This window comes from Toxorhynchites rutilus, chromosome 2 (genome assembly GCF_029784135.1).
Source record: "Toxorhynchites rutilus septentrionalis strain SRP chromosome 2, ASM2978413v1, whole genome shotgun sequence".
Classification (NCBI taxonomy): Eukaryota; Metazoa; Arthropoda; class Insecta; order Diptera; family Culicidae; genus Toxorhynchites; species Toxorhynchites rutilus.
This window is the reverse complement of record NC_073745.1, coordinates 315,403,918-315,423,905: the sequence shown is the minus strand read 5'-3', so window position 1 is coordinate 315,423,905 and position 19,988 is coordinate 315,403,918. Positions and strand designations below refer to the sequence as shown.

Genomic DNA, 19,988 nt, shown 5'->3' with positions numbered 1-19,988 from the left:
ACCGCTTGAATGAGCGTCTATTAGATGGGATTAGTACCGCTGGATTGTGTCAGATGAATGAAATCCTTAACGATAACCACCGCACGCTCGACCTATGCTTCGTAAGCTTTTATGACTATCGGAGAGCTGATTTCTCATCAATGAATGTTTTTTTCCGTAGCATCGATTGGAATGGAATTTCGAAGGACTGTGATATCGACATATCAACGTCTTCCTTGTTCAATGTGCTGCTTTACGCAATCGAACAGTTTGTTCCTAAGAAGAAAGCCAGTAAAATAGTTAGCCCTCCATGGACAAACAGGAACTTAAAACGATTGAAATCCATGAAAAGATTTTACTTAAGGAAATTTTCCAAACATCGCGATTGTCTATGGAGGGACCGTTTTTCTTCTGCAAACAGGAATTACAAACGACTGAATAATGCTTTATACGCCGCGTATCTCAGCCGCATCCAAACAAATCTGCGTGCCAACGTGCCGTGGATTCTGGAAACACGTTGATAGTCAAAGAAAAGAATCTGGTCTACCTACAGTCATGTCGCGTGACAACATTGAAGCGAACACTACAGAAGATATTTGTGAACTATTTCGGAATCAATTCAGTAGCGTTTTCGTTAGCGAAAGTCTCAGCAATGATCAGGTCTCTGCAACTGTAACCAGTATACCCTGCCTGCCATCTATCGCAGCCTACCCTGTAATAAACTCAAAATCTGTAGAAAAGGCTTGCGGTAATCTGAAGAAATCTACTAATGCTGGACCCGACAATATCCCATCTGTAATTTTGAAGATGTGCTCTAACAGCCTCTCGTTACCGCTGAGCATCTTGTTCAGCCGCTCCATCCTTAGTGGTACCTTTCCGAATGCATGGAAAAAATCATTCATCTTTCCTGTTTTCAAAAAAGGTTGCAAGAAGGATGTTAAGAATTATAGAGGAATCGCATGCCTATGTGCTATTTCTAAGCTATTCGAGGTTATTGTGTTAGACTTCATTTCTCATGCTTGCAATAATTACATCGCCGAGGAACAACACGGCTTCATGCCCAAACGATCAACTGCAACAAATCTTGTTTTGTATACCTTGTTCATAGCTCGTTCACTTGAAAGGAGACAGCAGATCGACGCAATATACACTGATTTCTCTGCTGCGTTTGACAAAATCAACCATAACATCGCTGTAGCTAAGCTTCAGCGCCTTGGTTTCAACGGCTCTTTCCTCAGCTGGCTACGTTCTTATCTAACCGACCGTGTCATGTCGGTGAAGATCGGTGATACCCTATCTACTCCATTTCCTGTAACATCCGGTGTTCCGCAAGGGAGTCATCTCGGTCCGTACATATTCCTTCTGTATCTTAACGACATCAATTTATGTTTGAAGTGCTTGAAACTTTCATACGCTGATGATTTCAAATTATTCCTTCCTGTGAATTCCACTGTAAACGCCGAGTTTCTTCAAAAATAGTTGGATATTTTCGACGAATGGTGTGTGAATAACAGAATGACTCTAAATCCATCGAAGTGTTCTGTGATATCGTTTTCCCGCAAGCGCTCTTCAATAATCTTCGATTATAAGCTGCATGGTGTAATATTGGAACGTGTCAACACCATTGAAGACCTTGGCGTCATGTTGGACTCCAAACTGACATTTCGTGCCTACATTTCCTACATCACGTCCAAAGCATCCAAATCGCTTGGCTTCATTTTCCGCGTTTCAAAGCAGTTTAAAGATGTGCATTGCATAAAGGCACTCTACTGCGCATTGGTACGTTCAATTCTCGAGTACGCTTGTGCAGTATGGTCACCATACTACCAAAATAGCATTCAGCGAATCGAATCAATTCAACGGAAATTTGTCCGATTCGCCTTGCGCAATTTGCCGTGGAATGATCCTCTCAATCTTCCAAGCTATGAGGACTTATTACGTTCTCGAAGAGATATTGCCAAGGCCCTATTTACGTCAGATTTGATTTTATCAAACATTGATTGTCCTGAACTTCTTCGGTTGATAAATTTCAACATTAGCCGGCGTTTTTTGCGTACTAATAATTTCTTGTTCCTCCCATCATCACGCACTAATTACGGTTATAATGAACCCGTTTCTAGTATGTGTCGTGTGTTTAACCGATGTAGTTCCTGTTTCGATTGTCATCTTTCTCGTTCGTCCCTTAAAGCTCTGTACTCTGTAGTCCTCACATAGATTTAGTTTACCAATAAGTTAGTTTTAAGAAGTATTTGTAGATTAGTAGTAAGGTCGATCATTAGGGCATTTATGTAAAGCCTGTTGACGTTTTTGAATAAATGAAATAAATAAAAAAATAAAAATGAAACATCACAAGAATGACCGTTTATGAAAAATCGTTTCTCTACTCTCTTTCAAAACCGTCAACAAAGCTACGAGCTTCTTGCATCAGAACAGAGCCAATGCGCTGATGGCTAGAAGCGACCTATAATCATTTGCAATATTCTCTTTTTTCGCCTGCTTTGCCATAGCTCGGATGGTTGTGTTAATTGCAATGCCAGATGCACTTCGCGTGAAATATTCGCTAGCGTTCACAGCTCGAGGAAAAACATAAAACACAGAACAAGCAGAATAATCGACCTTTATTGTTTCGGGCACAGAAAGATTCTGAGAATTTTCCTCAGAGGAGATGCAATACTCATACGCTAGCGACAGCTTACTTACTGTGCAAGGGTGGAGTTAACTTCGTAAATATTCTCTTTTCCCCCTTCGTTGTTTCTATTCTGGCGGCTGCATAAGTTGTCCATTATTGACAGCTCTGTTCAAGAAAGCACACAAATGGACAGAAAAAATGTATGGGGAAATGAGAATGCTTCCAATTTTAGAAAATTACCGATTCGATTGGTATGCGAATCGTTAAAATCCATTCGCAGCGAAAACAGTTATTGACGTTAACTTTATTTCATAAAAACGTGACCTGTTTTCTGATTTGGACCCCTCATGTAAGACGTTGTCCTACGTCAAAAATAGTTCTGGACATATTAGGAGTACATGAATAGTTTGTCACCGTTGCGCCTAGTAATTTCTCCAGATAATAAGGTGCCCATATTTTCAAAAATTATTAAAAAATTTCCAGACCTCATAACCATTTGTAAATTTCCTATCATTAAAACTTGAGCTTTTTCTTTATTGCATCCTAAAATTCACTTCATCGTTTTCCATTTGTTAGACTGATTCGTGTTGCTCAATATTTGTTGATAATATGCATTTTTACCCCTCTTTTTTCCAATTTGTGTTTTTTTGATACTTGACTTAGCATGTCTTGTAGATGCGAATCATTAGGTCTATTTCTAACCTTCTTCAAACATCTATTTTTTAGTTTTATCAGTCTCCAAAAATCGTAGAACATCCAAGGGCAAACATTTTCATTTATATTGGCTTCGATTCGAAAACGATTCGAGAGTATTATGTAACGAATTGTGAGTTGACGTGACACTAGTTAAACACAGTTCAACGTTTTCTTTAAAATTTAGGGAATTTAGTTAATGTGAAAATTGAGTATTTCTGAAGTTTAAATATTCAAGAATACACCCTAGAAAGGGCTTTTCGAGAATTCCATATTCACTGAGTTATAGTCATTTTTGTGATGAGCTATCTAATCTAGTACAGCATTGACACAAGACTTTAAACGCGTATTTTCTCGAAACTGCTTTTTTCGAGCTGGCTTTCACGATATTCCAAGTTCTACCGAACCGATTTATTCCAAATTTGATGTGAATACTTCTTTATACATCTCTCTATCGCATGAACCAACAAAAAAAAATTTTTTGAAATGTTACTATTAAAAAAAATTAAATCGTCATAAAAAATGTTGTAACATTTGATATTTTTAATTGAATATTGTTGAAAGATGTCAAAAACTTCTTTCAAAAATTTTGTACCAGAATCGGTATCATAAGAATATTTGTTGCATTAAATTTCTATTTTATCAGCATAAACAAAATATTACTGGAATCTAAAATAAGTCATTTGTTAGATGATGCCCTCGTTAAATAAGAGTTTTCAGCTGCTCGTTGTTTATTCGATTGTTTGGATCTAAAGATAGCGTTCATCGCCACGATTGCTAAGCCGATTTCGAAGCTTTGTTATGTGTTGACGTAGGACTACGTCTTTCATTTCAGTACCGGGGTGTAATTCGAAGTTTTGAAAATGAGAGCATGACACTTGGAGTGCAATGTTTTGAACGTTGATACCTCTTTGCCGGTTGAACGGAGTGGTATGATAATCACTTCATTCGAAACACAAAATGTCCAAAAGTTATATGATTGATAATTATTGACCGAAAACCTGTTACAGTAGCTTAAAAATGGCTTTGAAAACAGGCTATAGAAATCACACAAATCTTTGTACATATAAGCTGGCGCCCGCTCGAAAATCCTTTTAGTTGTGATTAGAAAGTGACGGGAAAGTGCTCTCGCTCGCTCACTTAAACACTATGCCCTTCTCTCGAAATTCCATTCCTTTTCTGCAGCCGAACTAAACGGAGCATTTAGCAAAAATCGAGGTATATAATTCGATACAGATGGGTCCCATTGACTATGGATTTGATGGTGAAGAATGCGAAATGTTTGATATGGTGTAGTGGATATTATTTCACCATATCGAATTTCAACATATTTCCAAGGAGGAATCGATTCCAACTTTGAGCGTTAATTTTGTTTTCGGCTAAACGAAGTGGTATGATAATCATTTTATTCGGAATATGAAACGTCTAAAAGTTATTATTATGATTATTATTATTATTATTATATGCTTGTGACTCATTGATCTCCATCATCATTGTTATATGCTGGAAAAATACGCTACGATTTCCGAGAAATGAGGTATAGTGAGACTGACACAAATAGTTAACTAAGCGCCACAAACCGTAATTTCTTTTCAGGTATCCGATTATTGTCCACCAATCCCGCACATGATCTTTGTTTTTAACAATGATTTCTTTCCGGGCAGTTTCACTTTTAGAGCACTAAATTCGTTCTCCAGCTCTTTTTAAGTCCCTTCGTTGAAACCTGCATTGATGCTGAATAGATGTTTCTGTAGAAGTTTCTGAGATTCAACATTGCTGCTCAAAGTTGTAGCATTACCATCATCTTTCTCTCTTAAGCTCAAGTAGTCCAATACCATGAAAAAACTGAGACAGATATACTTAAAAAAATGAAAATCTAAAAAAAAAATCTGTATCTATCTGTAATTTGTAACAAAAATCTCTAATATGTACCGTAAAGAATCTGTACCGAGAAAAACGATCAAATATGTTTCTTTCCCGATGAATATGTACTTGTAGCCACACTACCTATAGCTACCTGTCCTATCAGAATGTATAATTATTATTGTAAGAAATCAGGTTCCATATTTAAACATCTTGTTCCTTGGGATGTTGAATTCTAGCTTCGGATAAGGATTACTTATATAAACTCCAGAAATAGAAAACAACTCATTCTTTAAAGTTTTTAAACTCAATCAACTTTATTGGATACAATCTCGATAAACGATAAAACTTACAAATTAATGTGTATCTCGAAACTAGTCACCACCAATTGAAAATTCATTCATCTCTGTAGCAACCTCAAACTTAACAACTAAATCATCTATGCGTTGTGCGTCACACCTGCAGTGATGCTAAATACTGTTTCGTTGTTCACCGTTCCTGTTCGTGAGAAACCCATCGTTTGAACAAAACATTCCTCCATCAAAACTACGGTACTTATACCAACAACCAAATTTAATATTGTTGCCGCCCTAAAATTACCGTTCTCTCTATCGATTCACTCTTTTTGGTTATTTGTCAATTCTATATATCTGATTGGTTTAGTTAGCTTAGACAATCAATATCAACTATTGTATACAAAAAAGGGGAACACTAGAAATTGATCATACATATTTCTTATTTTTCTTTTTGTTTATTTTGTTAAAATTTCTTCAAAGAGGGGAACACTATCGAATTTCCTTTTGCCTCATATCAGCAATTAAGGGAGTATTCTAGTCTAGAAATTTGAAAAAAATTAAAATAATTTTTCTTCATATTTCTGTAGTTTAGGCATTCAAGAATATACACAAGAAAGGACTTATCGGAAATCCTATTATTCACCGAGTTTGAGCCATTTTGGTGATGCGGTATCTAACCTCACTTCATCAGCTCATAACTATTCTCGTTATGAATATTTGTTTATCAATGTTTACAATGTTTCTTCTTTTGTTAAAAGATAGATAAACAAATAACGATATAATGGATAGTAAAAATATTCTTTCTTTTATTTTTACGGAGCTCGGAGAAACGTCCGCAATTCGTGTCTCTACACTAGAATACCCCCTTAAACTGTTTTCTATGAACGGTTGTCCCAATTGATATGCACTGGGGAAGATTTGCACTGGATATGCCGCAAAACATGTAATGCATGCAACAAACAACTGAGAACTTATGAATTGGAAACGAACTCGATGATCAGAAAACGAAGAAATTACACTCGAACCATCATTAACTCGACCGATGTTTATAAACATCGGATAATATTCATACAAAAAAAATAATTTAAGATATATTTTCAGGATGGGTGGTGTAGATTTGAAACTACGGACTTGTCAGAATGTTTTAGTATAAGAACGAATATAATGCTCACTAACAAATGAGGGGCTTAGAATGAAAGGGGTGTAAGTGATTTGATTGATTGCTCTACATCGACTCTCTCTTTTGGTCATAACTTCGCTGCAAATACTTTCCCAGCTGTATTTGACAATGTGGAAGATAGGTTAGAGCCTCATGTATCGGATTCTATAGCAAACTTAATTTGGAACATTTTTGCAGTCGAGTTATTAACTAAATAAAAAGTTGATGAAGAGAAATCGATCAAGTCACTTACACCCCTTGCATTCTAAACCCCTCAACTAATAAAACTAATAACTAGACCAACACAGTTTTGCAAATTCTTGAAAACTTCCAACGACTGCTCGGGAACCTTCTGGTTATTTTTTCTCCGAAGTCGATCGATGATATTTTTTTATTTAAATAATAAGGCCAACAACATAACATGACTGAACTAGCACATGTAACTAAACCTTGAAAAACATCCTATGACTGCTAGAACATTTATGCTTGTTTCGATCTAGATATAAATAATTTATCTTTTTACTGAATACCAATTTTATCGTCTAAATGATCTAAGGGAAGACAAAACTAATGATATATGATTCGATTCTTAATCTTATTTGTTTGGAAAGGTACATGACTACAACCAAAAGTATTGGGTAATGAAAGAAATATTCCGCAGTTAATGAGCATATTCCTGAAAAGCTCACCGATGGCTGTACGATAAGAATTTCAGGTGACAATCGTAACACAACTGCTCTAGAATCGCTCTCTCCAATAATACATTTCTGATTAAATAAGGATTTTTTTCCTATACACATTAGGAACGGATTGAATTCACATATTAACACAAAAGCCGAAGACAACAAGAATGGTATACTTGCGCACCATTTTCGTAAAATGTAAATTTTGTGTAAATGTTCTTCGCATAATCAAAATAGTATTATCTTAAAAAAAAAGAAAATATTACAACGTCTAAATTTCAACGCTTGATTCCATATCTTTGTTTTACTTATACACCATTCAACAGTACAAAATGTACAATCCATATATTTATTCAATTAAAGATGAATAACCACGTGACCTTATAACCAATTAGAAAGATAAAAAGCTTGATGAAAGACTCACATGACCTGAACAACGAGAAAATATTCTGTGAAAAAACGTTATCTGTTCGAACCGATTGATGGTAAATATTAAAAAAAAAAATAATACAGTAGAAAATCGCGATAACACAATAAAGGACTGAAAATGAGGTACAAACACGAAAAAAAGATATTTTAGCATGAAAACTATGTTTAATCAATACATAAATTGTGGAACTATCCATCTGTAAGGTCGTTTACCTCAGTAATCAGATAATGTGAAAGCCATGACGAAAACAAAAGAGCAAGACCGTACCACTCACTGACAAATTTCGAAACGGTTTATAGAATTACTAACGAACTCGCATTCGCGGATAATCCGCTCACGGATAATCGAGGTTCTACTGTACTAGAATCAATCGAAATGATCAATCCATCGAACAAATGATTTGTCATTGGCAGCTACTTCTGAAACACCCATCGATGGCTGTACGATAAGCGGTTCAGAGAGGTTAGCGCATTTCAGTGCTGTTATTTTTAGTGACTAGTTTTTGGTTTTTGGTGAATGAACTCAAAAAATTGGTTCAAATATTCTAGCAAAACAAAACAATGTTCTATTGACAGGAAAATAACAAATACCATCAATGTTTGAAGATAGGCCAATGGTTAATTCAGAAAAAATACGAAAAAGCGTAACATCATCACGATCAACGGTAAACGCGAAACACAGTCAATATTTTAGTCGTATTCATGTGAAAAAATAAGCATTGTCAACAATTTACCGATGGTGGGTTATGGTGGCGAAATCTTTTTTTTTCTTTTTTTTGAAAAGCCCAACAATGGCTGGACGATGAGCAATTCAAAAGAAGTGAAAGCATTTTGATGTTGTTATCATTTACTCTTTTTCATTCAAAATCCAGTGCATTGGATTTACTATTGTTGACATCAATTTCGACTGGAAGTGTCTGTGCTTATGATTCTCGATCAGATATGAATAAAAATCGAAAAAATTATAGCGAGAAGTTTTCCTACATAGTTTGGTGTAAATCCGCATCGGTTTTTGCTCCACATGAACCAGGGTGCTCCTATGGCCGGGTGTTTAGCGTGTCCGATTCTTCCGACTTACACTATGGCCACGTGTATTCTAGAACTTTCCACTCCGGAATACATTCAAGGTCTAGAAATCTCTACTAAGTTTTACTAATAAAAATGACGTAAGTAATACCTACGTTTAGAAGACAAAAGCTCCACTGGGAACGTTAGTGCCATCCAAGAAGAAGCAGAAGACCCGGGATGGTCATACTTGGCAGCACCGCGGGCTACCTGTTATTTGAAACATACACGGTGGTCTACCAAAACAGTAATTTTGCATTTTTGGGTATAGTTCCCTGGAAAACGGTAGCTCTCGTTGTACTTGTTCAAAAAACGTGTACATATGGGATAGGCGAGCTACTGTTATAGCTCCTGTCATAGACTAATGTGGATGATGCATGCTCGTGTCGTTCTCGGAGCTTCATCTGTCACACACAGTCTATCTGAGTCGTATTTCTATGACAAAATTCTGTACTTATTATCCAGTAATTCTTTGTATCTCGATGCCTTCTCTTCGGCTCTCTTCTTGTTGCTGCTGAAATACTCGTTCCTTCTGAAGTCTAAGTAATTGAAGTTAAATAATAATTTTTGCAGATTTCTGCTGCGAAGAAATGATAATTCTAGATTGCGTCTCAACTATGTCGATCGCTGGCAGTTCTATTCCTCGAAACAGCAAATTCACAGTATTTTTTAATAAAAACAACAACGAGAACATAGTTATGTACCTAATATTTTAATATGGAATAACATTTTTCACAATAAAAAAACATTATTTGAAACCTTCGCCTTTTTCATAATTTAGCTAGAGCTATAATAACATGCAGTTCAAACCTCTAGAACGAGTACCCCAGGTTCCTGACTTCTCATGAGACAACAGCTATTGACTCAAATATGCCGAAAACCATGTACGAAATCCGTGCACTGACAAGCAATTTGTTCCCAAAAAACAGATTGATCCTGAAGAGCACATTAAAAATTCTGAAATCGTCTTCTTAGATGGTACGTTCAGAGTGGAACTCAACGTTGGTATTACATGCATAATTTCTTGTAGTAGTATTCAGTTGAGATTTTTTATACCACATAACACGTCTTGAATATACTCTAGAGCGACAAGCTCTAGAATACGCGTGATCATAGTGCAGGTCAGAAGAAATTTTTTTGACGAAAAATCTCCCATCCGGAACGTGTATCGAAAACAATTTCAATCCCTCATGTCGGCCAATAATTAAATGATTGAACGCTAAAACATTCATACAAAAATGAGCAAATACAAATTGCGTCGATTAAGTTCTTGAACTCAAACTATTCTTCTTTCTGTTTTATAGTGACTTTCAACACTTTTGGCTGGTTCATCACTTTACTTCCATTTAGGAGGAATGTCGGGAAATTGAACTCGTGGCCTTTAATCAGGTGCAGTCTGTGTTCTAAATTTTCACTCGTATTCACATGATTTGGCACCCTGTAAAAGTTTAACTACTTGTTATTGGACAGATGGTAATGGATAGATGTATATTTAGGAGATGTTTTCAATATAGGTGTACCAAAATTGAATGTTTTGTCGAGTGCGACATCTGCTAGATTTTTCACCGTGTAATTACGAGCGAATGGTGACGCATTGGAAACGAACTTTAATCAATATGAGATGGAAACTTATATTTTAGAGCTAATCCAGTTCAATTTCTTCCCCGTAAAGTTGTTGGTGTTTGCATTTTTTTAAACTCAATACCGTTAGTTGCTACTATCATAAATTTTCACAACAATGATCCTAATCACTTATAAAGGTTTCAAAGCTATTCCTCTGGGTTATTTATTCTATATATTTGCTAGAGAGCTAAGCCATCTATTCTAATCTCACTTAATTTATAGAAAAAAATTATCGTTACAATCCAGATCCTGCAATCACTCGACTATAATTCTCGCTCATCACGTATATTTCCCATGCTAATCCTTCCTTTACTACTAATCAAGAAAAGCGTATACTATTCAACATTACATTTGCTACTAAATATATGCCTTTTCCTGTTTCGTTTAATATAGTTAACTTTTAACTGTATACTGCCAGAATATCGTTCTCGGAACAATTGCAAATGAAAGCTCCGAACTTAACAAAAAATAATCGCCGCAAAATCCATCTCTCCACGAGCGAAGCTTTATGGCTGTTAAGCTCCGTTCCGCAGTGAGAGTCGATGATGCTGCGAAAGATCTATCGGTGAAAAACGAGATATCTCTATGTGCGAAGCTTAACAGTGATATAGTCTAGTTGCAAACCTTATTATTTATCTAGTTCCTAAGTCCTACAATTTTCGTCGTTCATCGAAGCGATGTCTTCGTCTTTCGAGCGTATCTATCATTGATGGCCACATCAAATTGATATTAACAGTTATCTTAATGAAACAAAAAACCAAACGCTTTCGACAGCTACATTTGGAATATGTACAGCAGTAGTTCTGTCGCAAAAATCTTCTGTATCGTCGTTCCTTCATTTTTCATTGAAATCACTTTGATCTATTATCTACACAGCATTTGAATTTCTCCTTATACTATAAAAGTTTTGGTACTTTATCTATTTTTATTTTTCTCTGCATACACACGGAGTGAAGCATTTTATCCTAGCAAGACTATCGTATAACCTATCGTTCCACAACAAATTGTGGCCCACACAAACCTATGTTAACCTAGAAATGTACAATAAATATGGACGACGCCTATTTACTATACAACAACAAACACGAACTAACATCTGCTGCTCAAACAAAATATACATCAAACTTCAGCGAGAATGATCGCACTCAAACCTCCTCGCCCTCGTCCGTGTTGGTGAGCCGAACTTGCGCGGGTTCCGTGGTGACCCCGTTTACCGCCAGCTGCTGATCACGCCACGGCGTCGTGAGGATTTTTATTCTCTGAGAACAAACATAATGTTTCAGATTCGAATATATCAGAAAAATAAAATAAACTCTTACCTGTATGAATGATCCAGGCGTTACCAATAACTTGTAGAACGCCATCAGTGGGATCATAATCATCGAAGAACCTGCGATGCACCATCCCAACACATTGGCCCAGGGTGGATAGACATAATCCTCATATCGCAACGGCTCATAACCGATCAGACCGTAAATAATGATGAACAGTAGAAACAATGGTGCCACGAACTTCCAGCAAACGCGCCAGTAGATCCCGGGCGTGAAACCAATCATATCCCGAATGTCCTCGCAGAACCTTTGGGTGCCTGTTTGAAAACGGGTTCATTTCTTGAAATACTGAAAACGAAATTAATGGTCCTATAATGACTTACCATAAATCCACGAAACAGCAATGGCTTCAAACAGGACCGCAATCAATATCGAATACCCGGCCGCATAACGATCCAGCAGTTGGAAGAAATAGAATCCCCCCTGCGTGCAGCTCGCCAGTCCCACAACAAAGTACAATGAAAACAGACCTGCGACAAAAATCTCCCGATTCCTACCGATCTTTGGAAATTCATCACTGAGTGCTGTGATGATTGCTTCTGATCCTCCGAACTGCAAGCATATCGGACATCGTGTAAACTCTCCATTCTTCCAATTGTTTGGATATATTTATATACTCACAGAACTATCCAATCCTAAAGTCAACAACATCATGAAGAAAATCAATGCCCAAAAGATGCTCCCAGGCATAGTGGCAATAGCTGCCGGATACACCACAAACACCAATCCAGGACCTTCTGTGGCAACATCCTCGATGTTTTGCCCACTAGCGTGAGCCATATATCCAAGCACCGAGAAAATCACGAAACCTGCAACAAAACTCGTGGCTGAGTTGATGAAGCTGGTCAAAATGGCATCTCTGCAAACAACACATAATCAGATCTTTGCATATTCGACATCTATAAAACCGATAAGATATTCTTACTTGTAGACATTATTGTGGTACTTATTGTACGATGCATATGCTAGCAACACTCCAAAACCGGGTCCCAGCGAGAAGAATACCTGCGTCGCAGCGTCCACCCACACGTGAGGTGTGAATATTACATCAAAGTTCGGACTCAAGTAGTACTGGATTCCCTTGGCCGATCCAGGCAGAGTGATTCCCCGCACCAACAGGATCATCAAAACCGCATATGGGAATAGCGCCGTGAACCAGACAACCTTCCCCGAGGTACTTATGCCCTTCCACAGTGAGAAATAGCAGATCAGGTACACCGCCAGCAGACACAACGCCATGTCCCACTTGATCGCTCCAAGATCGTGGATTCCGTCACTTTTGTCCAACTCCAGAATGTAGCGGCTAAACAAAAACAAAAAATTGCAATTCATCATATCTTGTTCTACAAAACAAACGTTCATGGACACTCACTTGAAGTACTCAGAAGCAGCCGAGGCGAACTTGGTCTCGTTTAACACGACCGAAGTCACGTTAGAAAAGGTTCCATTGGCTGCTGCCGTCGCCGCCGCTGTCCCATTGGCTCCTGCTATTTCGAACGGCTTGCAGAGTATTGTATTCCACTCGTTGTTACACAGCGTCCACGGAAGATGATTTGTGAACGAGGCGAAGAAAAACCGCAGCGACCACGCGATTATCACGTTGTAGTAAAAATCCACGTAGAAAGCAATAAGCACTACCGCATAACCAATTCCTGAAAATAATCCCCTCAACATTAGCAGAATATCTTACTTCGATGCTGATCCAAGTGGCTACCTACCTTTGAAAAGTGGAACTATTCGACCCCAGCATGTGATGGCACCCTTACGATGGAACTGACCCAATGCCAGTTCCATGTAGAACAGCGGAATTCCGCCGACTATCAGCATCACTCCGTAGGGAACGAGGAAAGCACCTGTGGAGAATCGATGGATATAAATCTTTCGCTTCGTTTAGATCTCTTTGCAGCTTTTCAGTGACATTTAATTTAAAAGCATTACTGTTTCGTGGGGGAGGTGATATGAAAACCATAAGCCGTTTCCGTTTCTGGGCAACGGAACCACAATTCAAAATGTGTTTTGTTGTAGGTATTGGAACCAATGTTACCATATCGGGTATAAATCATTTATAAATTATTATTACTTTGGGCAAAGAAATGTTTTCGAAAGAAATTCCTTACGGTTTAAATACCCCCCTAGTAAAGGAAGATGTGTGTCCATGTTTTTTTTTTTTTTTTTTAAAGAGACCTTACAAAAACTCGTTTAAACTTTCCAACCCGCGCAATTTAATGAATGAGTATCTTGGAGGCCGTTATTTTTTCCTGAATTGAAATTATACATATAATAGTAGCAACTAGTCTCAAGCATCATTCGATGATGACCTGTCCACGTATCACCATTGTTATGACCTTGAAATTTGCTATCAAGTACACAATTTAGTTTTCGCAAGAGCAAAGAAACAAACGATTATCCTGGACGATATTACTGGACACCAAAAAAGCTTTTGATTCGGTTTCCATCGAAATTCTATAATCTGCACAGATGTGGACTTCCTGGAATTTTAAATAATTTCTTGTACAATTTGTTGTCAGAAAAGCGAATAAACTTCACCCTAGGGCAACTGACAACTTCCAGAAATAGTTATATGGGTCTGCCCAACGCTCGTGTCTCAGCCCCTTTTTTTATAATTTTATGTGGAAGATATTGACAGTTGTTTGGCAGAACAATGCACGCTAAGCTTGCAATTGACGGTGTGGTTTCTGTGAATGGTCCACAAGCCGAAAATCAGCAAAGACCGTTGCAAAATTGCTTAGACAACTTGTCTTCTTGGGCAAAGAATTTAGCTGTTGCTGTTGCTTTCCGAAAACATCATTCATTTTGTAACCGCGAAGCAGAGCTAATGTGCTAAAGACATCGTTCTAGCATGCAGCGGCAGAAGTGACAGAAACGGCGGCAGGAGTTTCAATTTTGATGCGCTCATACCTACTGTTCAACATCGCGCTAGAGGGTGTTATGAGACGAGCGGCGTTTAACTTGCGTGGTACGATTTTCAATAAATCCAGTCAATTTATCTGCTTCGCTGATGACGTAGACATTGTCGGCAGAACATTTGAGACGGTAGCTGAACATTACACCAGACTTAAGCACGAACAGAGAGAATTGGACTGAAAATCAACGCGTCTAAAACCAAATACATACTGACTTTCGGATCCGAGCACGACAGGACCCGATTAGGTAGTAGTGCAATGATCGACGGCGATGAGTTCGAGGTAGTGGAACAATTTGTCTACCTTGGCTCAATGGTAACGTCTGACAATGATACCAGCCGCGAGATTCGGAGACGCATCATCAAAGGGAGTCGTACCTACTATAGACTCCACAAACACTTAAGGTCACACAGACTTAGCAGTCGAGCGTAATGTTCCCTGTACAAAACGTTCATAAGACCGGCTGTCCTCTACGGGCACGAGACGTGGACAATACTCGAAGAGGACCTGCGAGCACTCGGAGCACGGGGTGCTCGCGGAATTGGAGGGAGATAGCCACGAATCGAGGTTATTGGAGAAAAATTGTGAATCAGGCCATGTTGTAAAGACGTTAAGCCAAAATAAATAAATAACCACGTTTTATCACCTTCCGAATGAAAGCAACAGAATCGTTCTAAGTAGCGTACTTTTGAAATGAGGGCGGGTGAGAGCAAACAATTTGGACACAAGAAAAGTATAATAATAACCCTATCATAGTTGACCTTTGACCATGTGCATAGAACGATTTTTTCATCAAACGTTACCCTCTATCACACCTTAAAATATTTGCACTGGGTAACCTTATAAGCTGTATATAACCGGTTATCGCACAAAAAAATGGCTGAAAAGTAGTGTCCGAGGCACGATCGAATAGTTGACGTAGGATTACATGAGATTGATTCTAGAAGATCAATCGATCAAGGTTTCCGGGATTGAACCTACGATCGTTCTCTTATTGAGCGGACACGCAATTACTATAACTACGGAGACTTTATTTGCAAAAAAAAATTGGTCGTTGGTTCTTAAGAAGCAAAAATATAACACGACAGAAGATTGAATCCTTGTGGTTGGTTTTGTGGTGGTGTGTTTTTTGAAAAAATACTTGGGAATGTTCAATTTACAAGATAAATATTAGATGTGCAACGTAAGAAGTTGGTCAGATTAGTGATTTACGTAGAATTTAAAGGAATGGCAAAAGGTCGTAAAAAAAATTAGTCTATCTGAGAAAGTGGTACGGAATTTTTTTAAATAGTGCCAGAAATAGGGGATATAACGACCAACAAATGGGAACACTCGGGGAATCGGTTGTTCCAGTAACGAAGAGGCATATTGCGCGCATCTTGAATGAGTTACCAAACATCATGTGGAAGAAACCTCAAGGGAAACCGAAACTGACCGCCACCCCTAAGCAGAACCATCTCATTTTCGCCCGGCAATACATGGAATGGAAACTAGAATGGAGAAATGTTGTATTTTCCGGCGAAAAAAATTAAATTTGGATGGTCTGGACTGTTACAGTTGCTATTGGTACAATTTAAGTCAACGGCATGTCGTGAGATCGAAGCGAAACTTTGGGGGCGGAAGTTTGACAGTGTGAGGAGCCGTTTCCTATCACAGCAAGCTTCTCATTTGTTTCATTTTCACCCGAATGAACTCCGAAAAGAATCTTCAATTACTGGAGATTTTGATTGGCCATATTGAGAATAACGCTACTGAGGATGTCGTTTTTTCAGCAGGATTATGCATAGATCCACGTTTCCAAGCAATCGAAGGCATGGTTTGCCGAGAAGGACATTCCGCTTCTTGAATGACCTGCTGGCAGTCGATTGCAATCCCATAGAGAACCTATGGAAAATCTTGGCCGAGATGGTCTATACAAACGGATGACAATTTGACAACATTTCCAGTTTCTAGGCAGTAATTCAGGAATGTTGGACTATAATCAATATGGCAACACTTTAAATACTGTCTGACTCGATGCCAAATCGAGTTTTCAAAGTGATCCGAAATGGAGGTGGACATACTAAATATTAGCTATCGATTGGACTCGAATTTGCCGCACAAATTTCCTTTTATTGAAATTTTAGGATGCGGCTAAACGAATGCCCACCCTGATTCCACATATTTGAATTGCTTAGAAAACAAAAAGTGAATTTATACTTTTTTTTAGAATGAATTCGACGAAAATAAACAATAATCGTCTATTATGAGCAAAACTGTACAAAGAATTGACTTATTTTTAAAAATATTGAGGAAAAATAGGGTGCGGCTAAACGAATGTCTACCACTGTATAATTTAGGGAGGTTAACACTTTCCTGATACTCGATTGATGGCGGAGTGAAGAAAAGATACGATTGGCAAATACTTGAGGCGGCCTTCCTGGTACCAGAAACAGAAAAAGTCCAGCCTGATACTGTCTGGAATATTAGAAGACAAAGAATCAAATGCCATCCATTCAAATAGAAAATGGAATCGAAAGCGAAAGAGTAGCTACATAAAAAGTCCACCTTGCATATTTAAAAACTTTTCTCAATTTCTGAACAGTTTCATCAAAAACTGCTACCATAATATCATAGAATTGAATATTAACTATTACCCTTTCAAAGAATTAACAAGTTTCGCCACTTTTGTTAAATTTTGTTTTCATCCTTACATGACTTCTTCGAAGTGTGTACATATGTGATGACAAAAATAAAAGCCTGCTCACGCAAAATAATATTCAAATCATTCAAAACCTTTGAGTAACCCCTCATTTCCACATGTCAGGACAGCTTGGACTGTGCAATATTATCTACATCCTTTCAGTACTTCAGATGACGCGATATAAACAAACTGTAGCTTCCGTTGGCACATAAAAGTCGATTGTTGTGGTCTACACAAAGAGTTTTCAACAAAATTAAATTAGGTGAAAAGAAAATAGGCATGCAACTTCTGAACAATCTTGTTGTTCAGGATCATTTGCAGCAGATTTTACAGCGGAAGATTGCAGAGAAGTTCGAAATAAGCTGGGAGGCAGTCCGTGAAATTGTGCACAAGCACAAAGCTTACGGTTCGCGTGTTGACAGATCCGGAAGGGGCCGTTGTCGGAAGACCGGTTCGGGAAAACCTCTCGTTGCCGGAATCGGCCAAACCCGTTCCCCGCAGACTATCTGAGCATGCACACAAAGTTAATTTTTAGCACATGTTCTGGCATCCCGATTTAATACATTAAAAGAGCTGAAAGATAACCTAAAATGTTTTTCTCCCCAATACATGTATATCATTTGTATAATATATATGCTAGAGCCAATATGAGGGAGCGAAACAGGAGACACATTTAAATGAAAGCATATGAAAGCTTTTCATATAGTTCGCCAAATACACGGCCCAGACAGAGAAAGACATATTCTCGTTCATGTTCTTCTTTGTCGTCTTATAAAACACCTTCCAACTTCATTTTACGATGAGGTGTAATATTATCACACTCCTTTATAATAGCACTGGCAGCTATATGGATAGCGTGGTCGTGTAAAGTAACTTTGCATTCCAGCCGGCTTTGGTTCGATCCCCATTGACGTCGTATGGACTTTTTTCTTGCACAATCCCAAATGAAAAGAGAAAAGAAAACAGAAAAAGATGTCTGCTCGCATACATACAAACCATTTTTAAGCTTTTAAAATAGCTCGTTATTTGCGCATTTGACTCTCATGACCAGGAAATGGCATCTTTTCTGCCAAAGATGACATGTTTTCTGCCAACGCTAGTTTGGGTGTGGGCTCAAGAGCAGATTCATAGAAAAACGTCCGTTTATCAGAAAGAAAAATAAACTGAGACGGTTGGAATAATCACGAAAACATGTTGACAAACCCAAAGGCTTTTAGAAAATTGACGGAATTATGACAGCAGATGTCTACATTGACATTCTTAAGGACAACCTGAAGAAATCGCTTCCAAAAACTGGCCTACTGCTTCGTTTTCCAACAGGACAACGACGCGAAGCATACTGCTATGAAGACCAAAACCTATTTTCGTTCACGCAAAATAAAACCCCTTAAATGGCTACCACAAAGTCATGATCTCAACACGGTTGAGAACCAGTGGGCCATTCTCGACAACAAAGTGGTAAAAGATGGTGTTCACTAATAAGGACACTTATTTCACAGCTCTCCAGAAGGCGTGGAACGAAATCGACCCTCAGCGCCTCCAGAACTTGGTCAATAGTATGCCTATCGTCTTCAACAGGTCATTGGAGCTTCAGGAGGTCACACTAAATATTGATGCTTATACCTTTTTTGCTTTTATTGTGTGATTTGTTATTTCTCGAACTCGGGCTTATATACTTGTTTTCTATTTTTATTTTGCGTGTCATTGAAATAGAATGTTTGGTTTAAGTTTTATGAATTAATTCCAGTTAAATATGATGGAAATGTAATGAAAAATGTAGTTTTTATGATAAAGACTCATGAAATTTTTATTTTTACTTTAAAAAAAAAGTTTTTTATTCAGAAAAAATAGAGAAAATCGTTATCTAATGCTATTTTAAATACAATGTAAACAACACTTTTTTCATATCTCTTCAATATCGATTGCTAATAATACCGCACAGCTCTAACTGTCATAACATTTGGAAACGAGGGGTTACTCAATGGTTTTGAGTGATTTTAATATTGTTTTTCGGGGGTGGGCTTTTATTTTTTTTTTTAAATTTAATCGTTTATTTTTACAGGCTCAGTTACATAAGTTTAAAGGAGCCAAACTCCTGACTGTATTGTTACAAGTATATATAAACATGTTTCCTTAATTCTATTGTTAATGGTGTAGAAAACCGATTACTCGCGGTCTACTCGAGTTTAGAAGGATGACATATTTTCTTCAGGAAAAGGAAGAGATAAAAGGATATGTTGACAATGTTCACTCTCACATTCACACTCACATTCATTACACTCAATTCTTAAGCCTATCTTTTATCTAATATGTATTTACATTTCACCTTATTCTATTGTTAAAAAGAAGGGATTTGATTTCTCGCGAAGGAAAAGGAAAAGGAGAATATAAGGATATAAGGACAATCAGACACGAAGATCGATAACTTTTAGGAAGACATATATTTGGGACATGTAATCAAGGTCTAAACCAGCCAACACATCTCTCACCGGCACATTGGGCTGCCTTCCTCTAGCCCGAAGAGAGTTTTCTAAATTCGATCTGGCAACATGATACTCCTCGCACGACCAAACAACGTGTTCGATATCGTGGTAACCTTGGCCACAGGCACAGATATTACTGTCGGCAAGA

The 19,988-nt window shown here is 37.8% G+C and overlaps 1 protein-coding gene across 7 annotated transcripts in view; it reads right to left on the bottom strand.

The window, feature by feature from the left end:
- Positions 1 to 5,097: 5,097 nt before the first annotated feature.
- The window catches only part of LOC129767896 (sodium-dependent dopamine transporter), a 69,537-nt gene continuing 54,646 nt past the window's right edge, over positions 5,098 to 19,988 (bottom strand). For all 7 annotated transcript variants that reach the window (XM_055769157.1, XM_055769159.1, XM_055769158.1 and 4 more), the window contains 7 exons: positions 13,469 to 13,603; positions 13,123 to 13,402; positions 12,676 to 13,053; positions 12,372 to 12,609; positions 12,074 to 12,302; positions 11,739 to 12,007; positions 5,098 to 11,678 (listed from right to left, as the gene is read on the bottom strand). In XM_055769157.1, the coding sequence (XP_055625132.1) occupies positions 11,565 to 11,678; positions 11,739 to 12,007; positions 12,074 to 12,302; positions 12,372 to 12,609; positions 12,676 to 13,053; positions 13,123 to 13,402; positions 13,469 to 13,603 (1,643 nt within the window). In that variant the 3' untranslated portion in view covers positions 5,098 to 11,564. The remainder of the gene's footprint in view (positions 11,679 to 11,738; positions 12,008 to 12,073; positions 12,303 to 12,371; positions 12,610 to 12,675; positions 13,054 to 13,122; positions 13,403 to 13,468; positions 13,604 to 19,988) is intronic.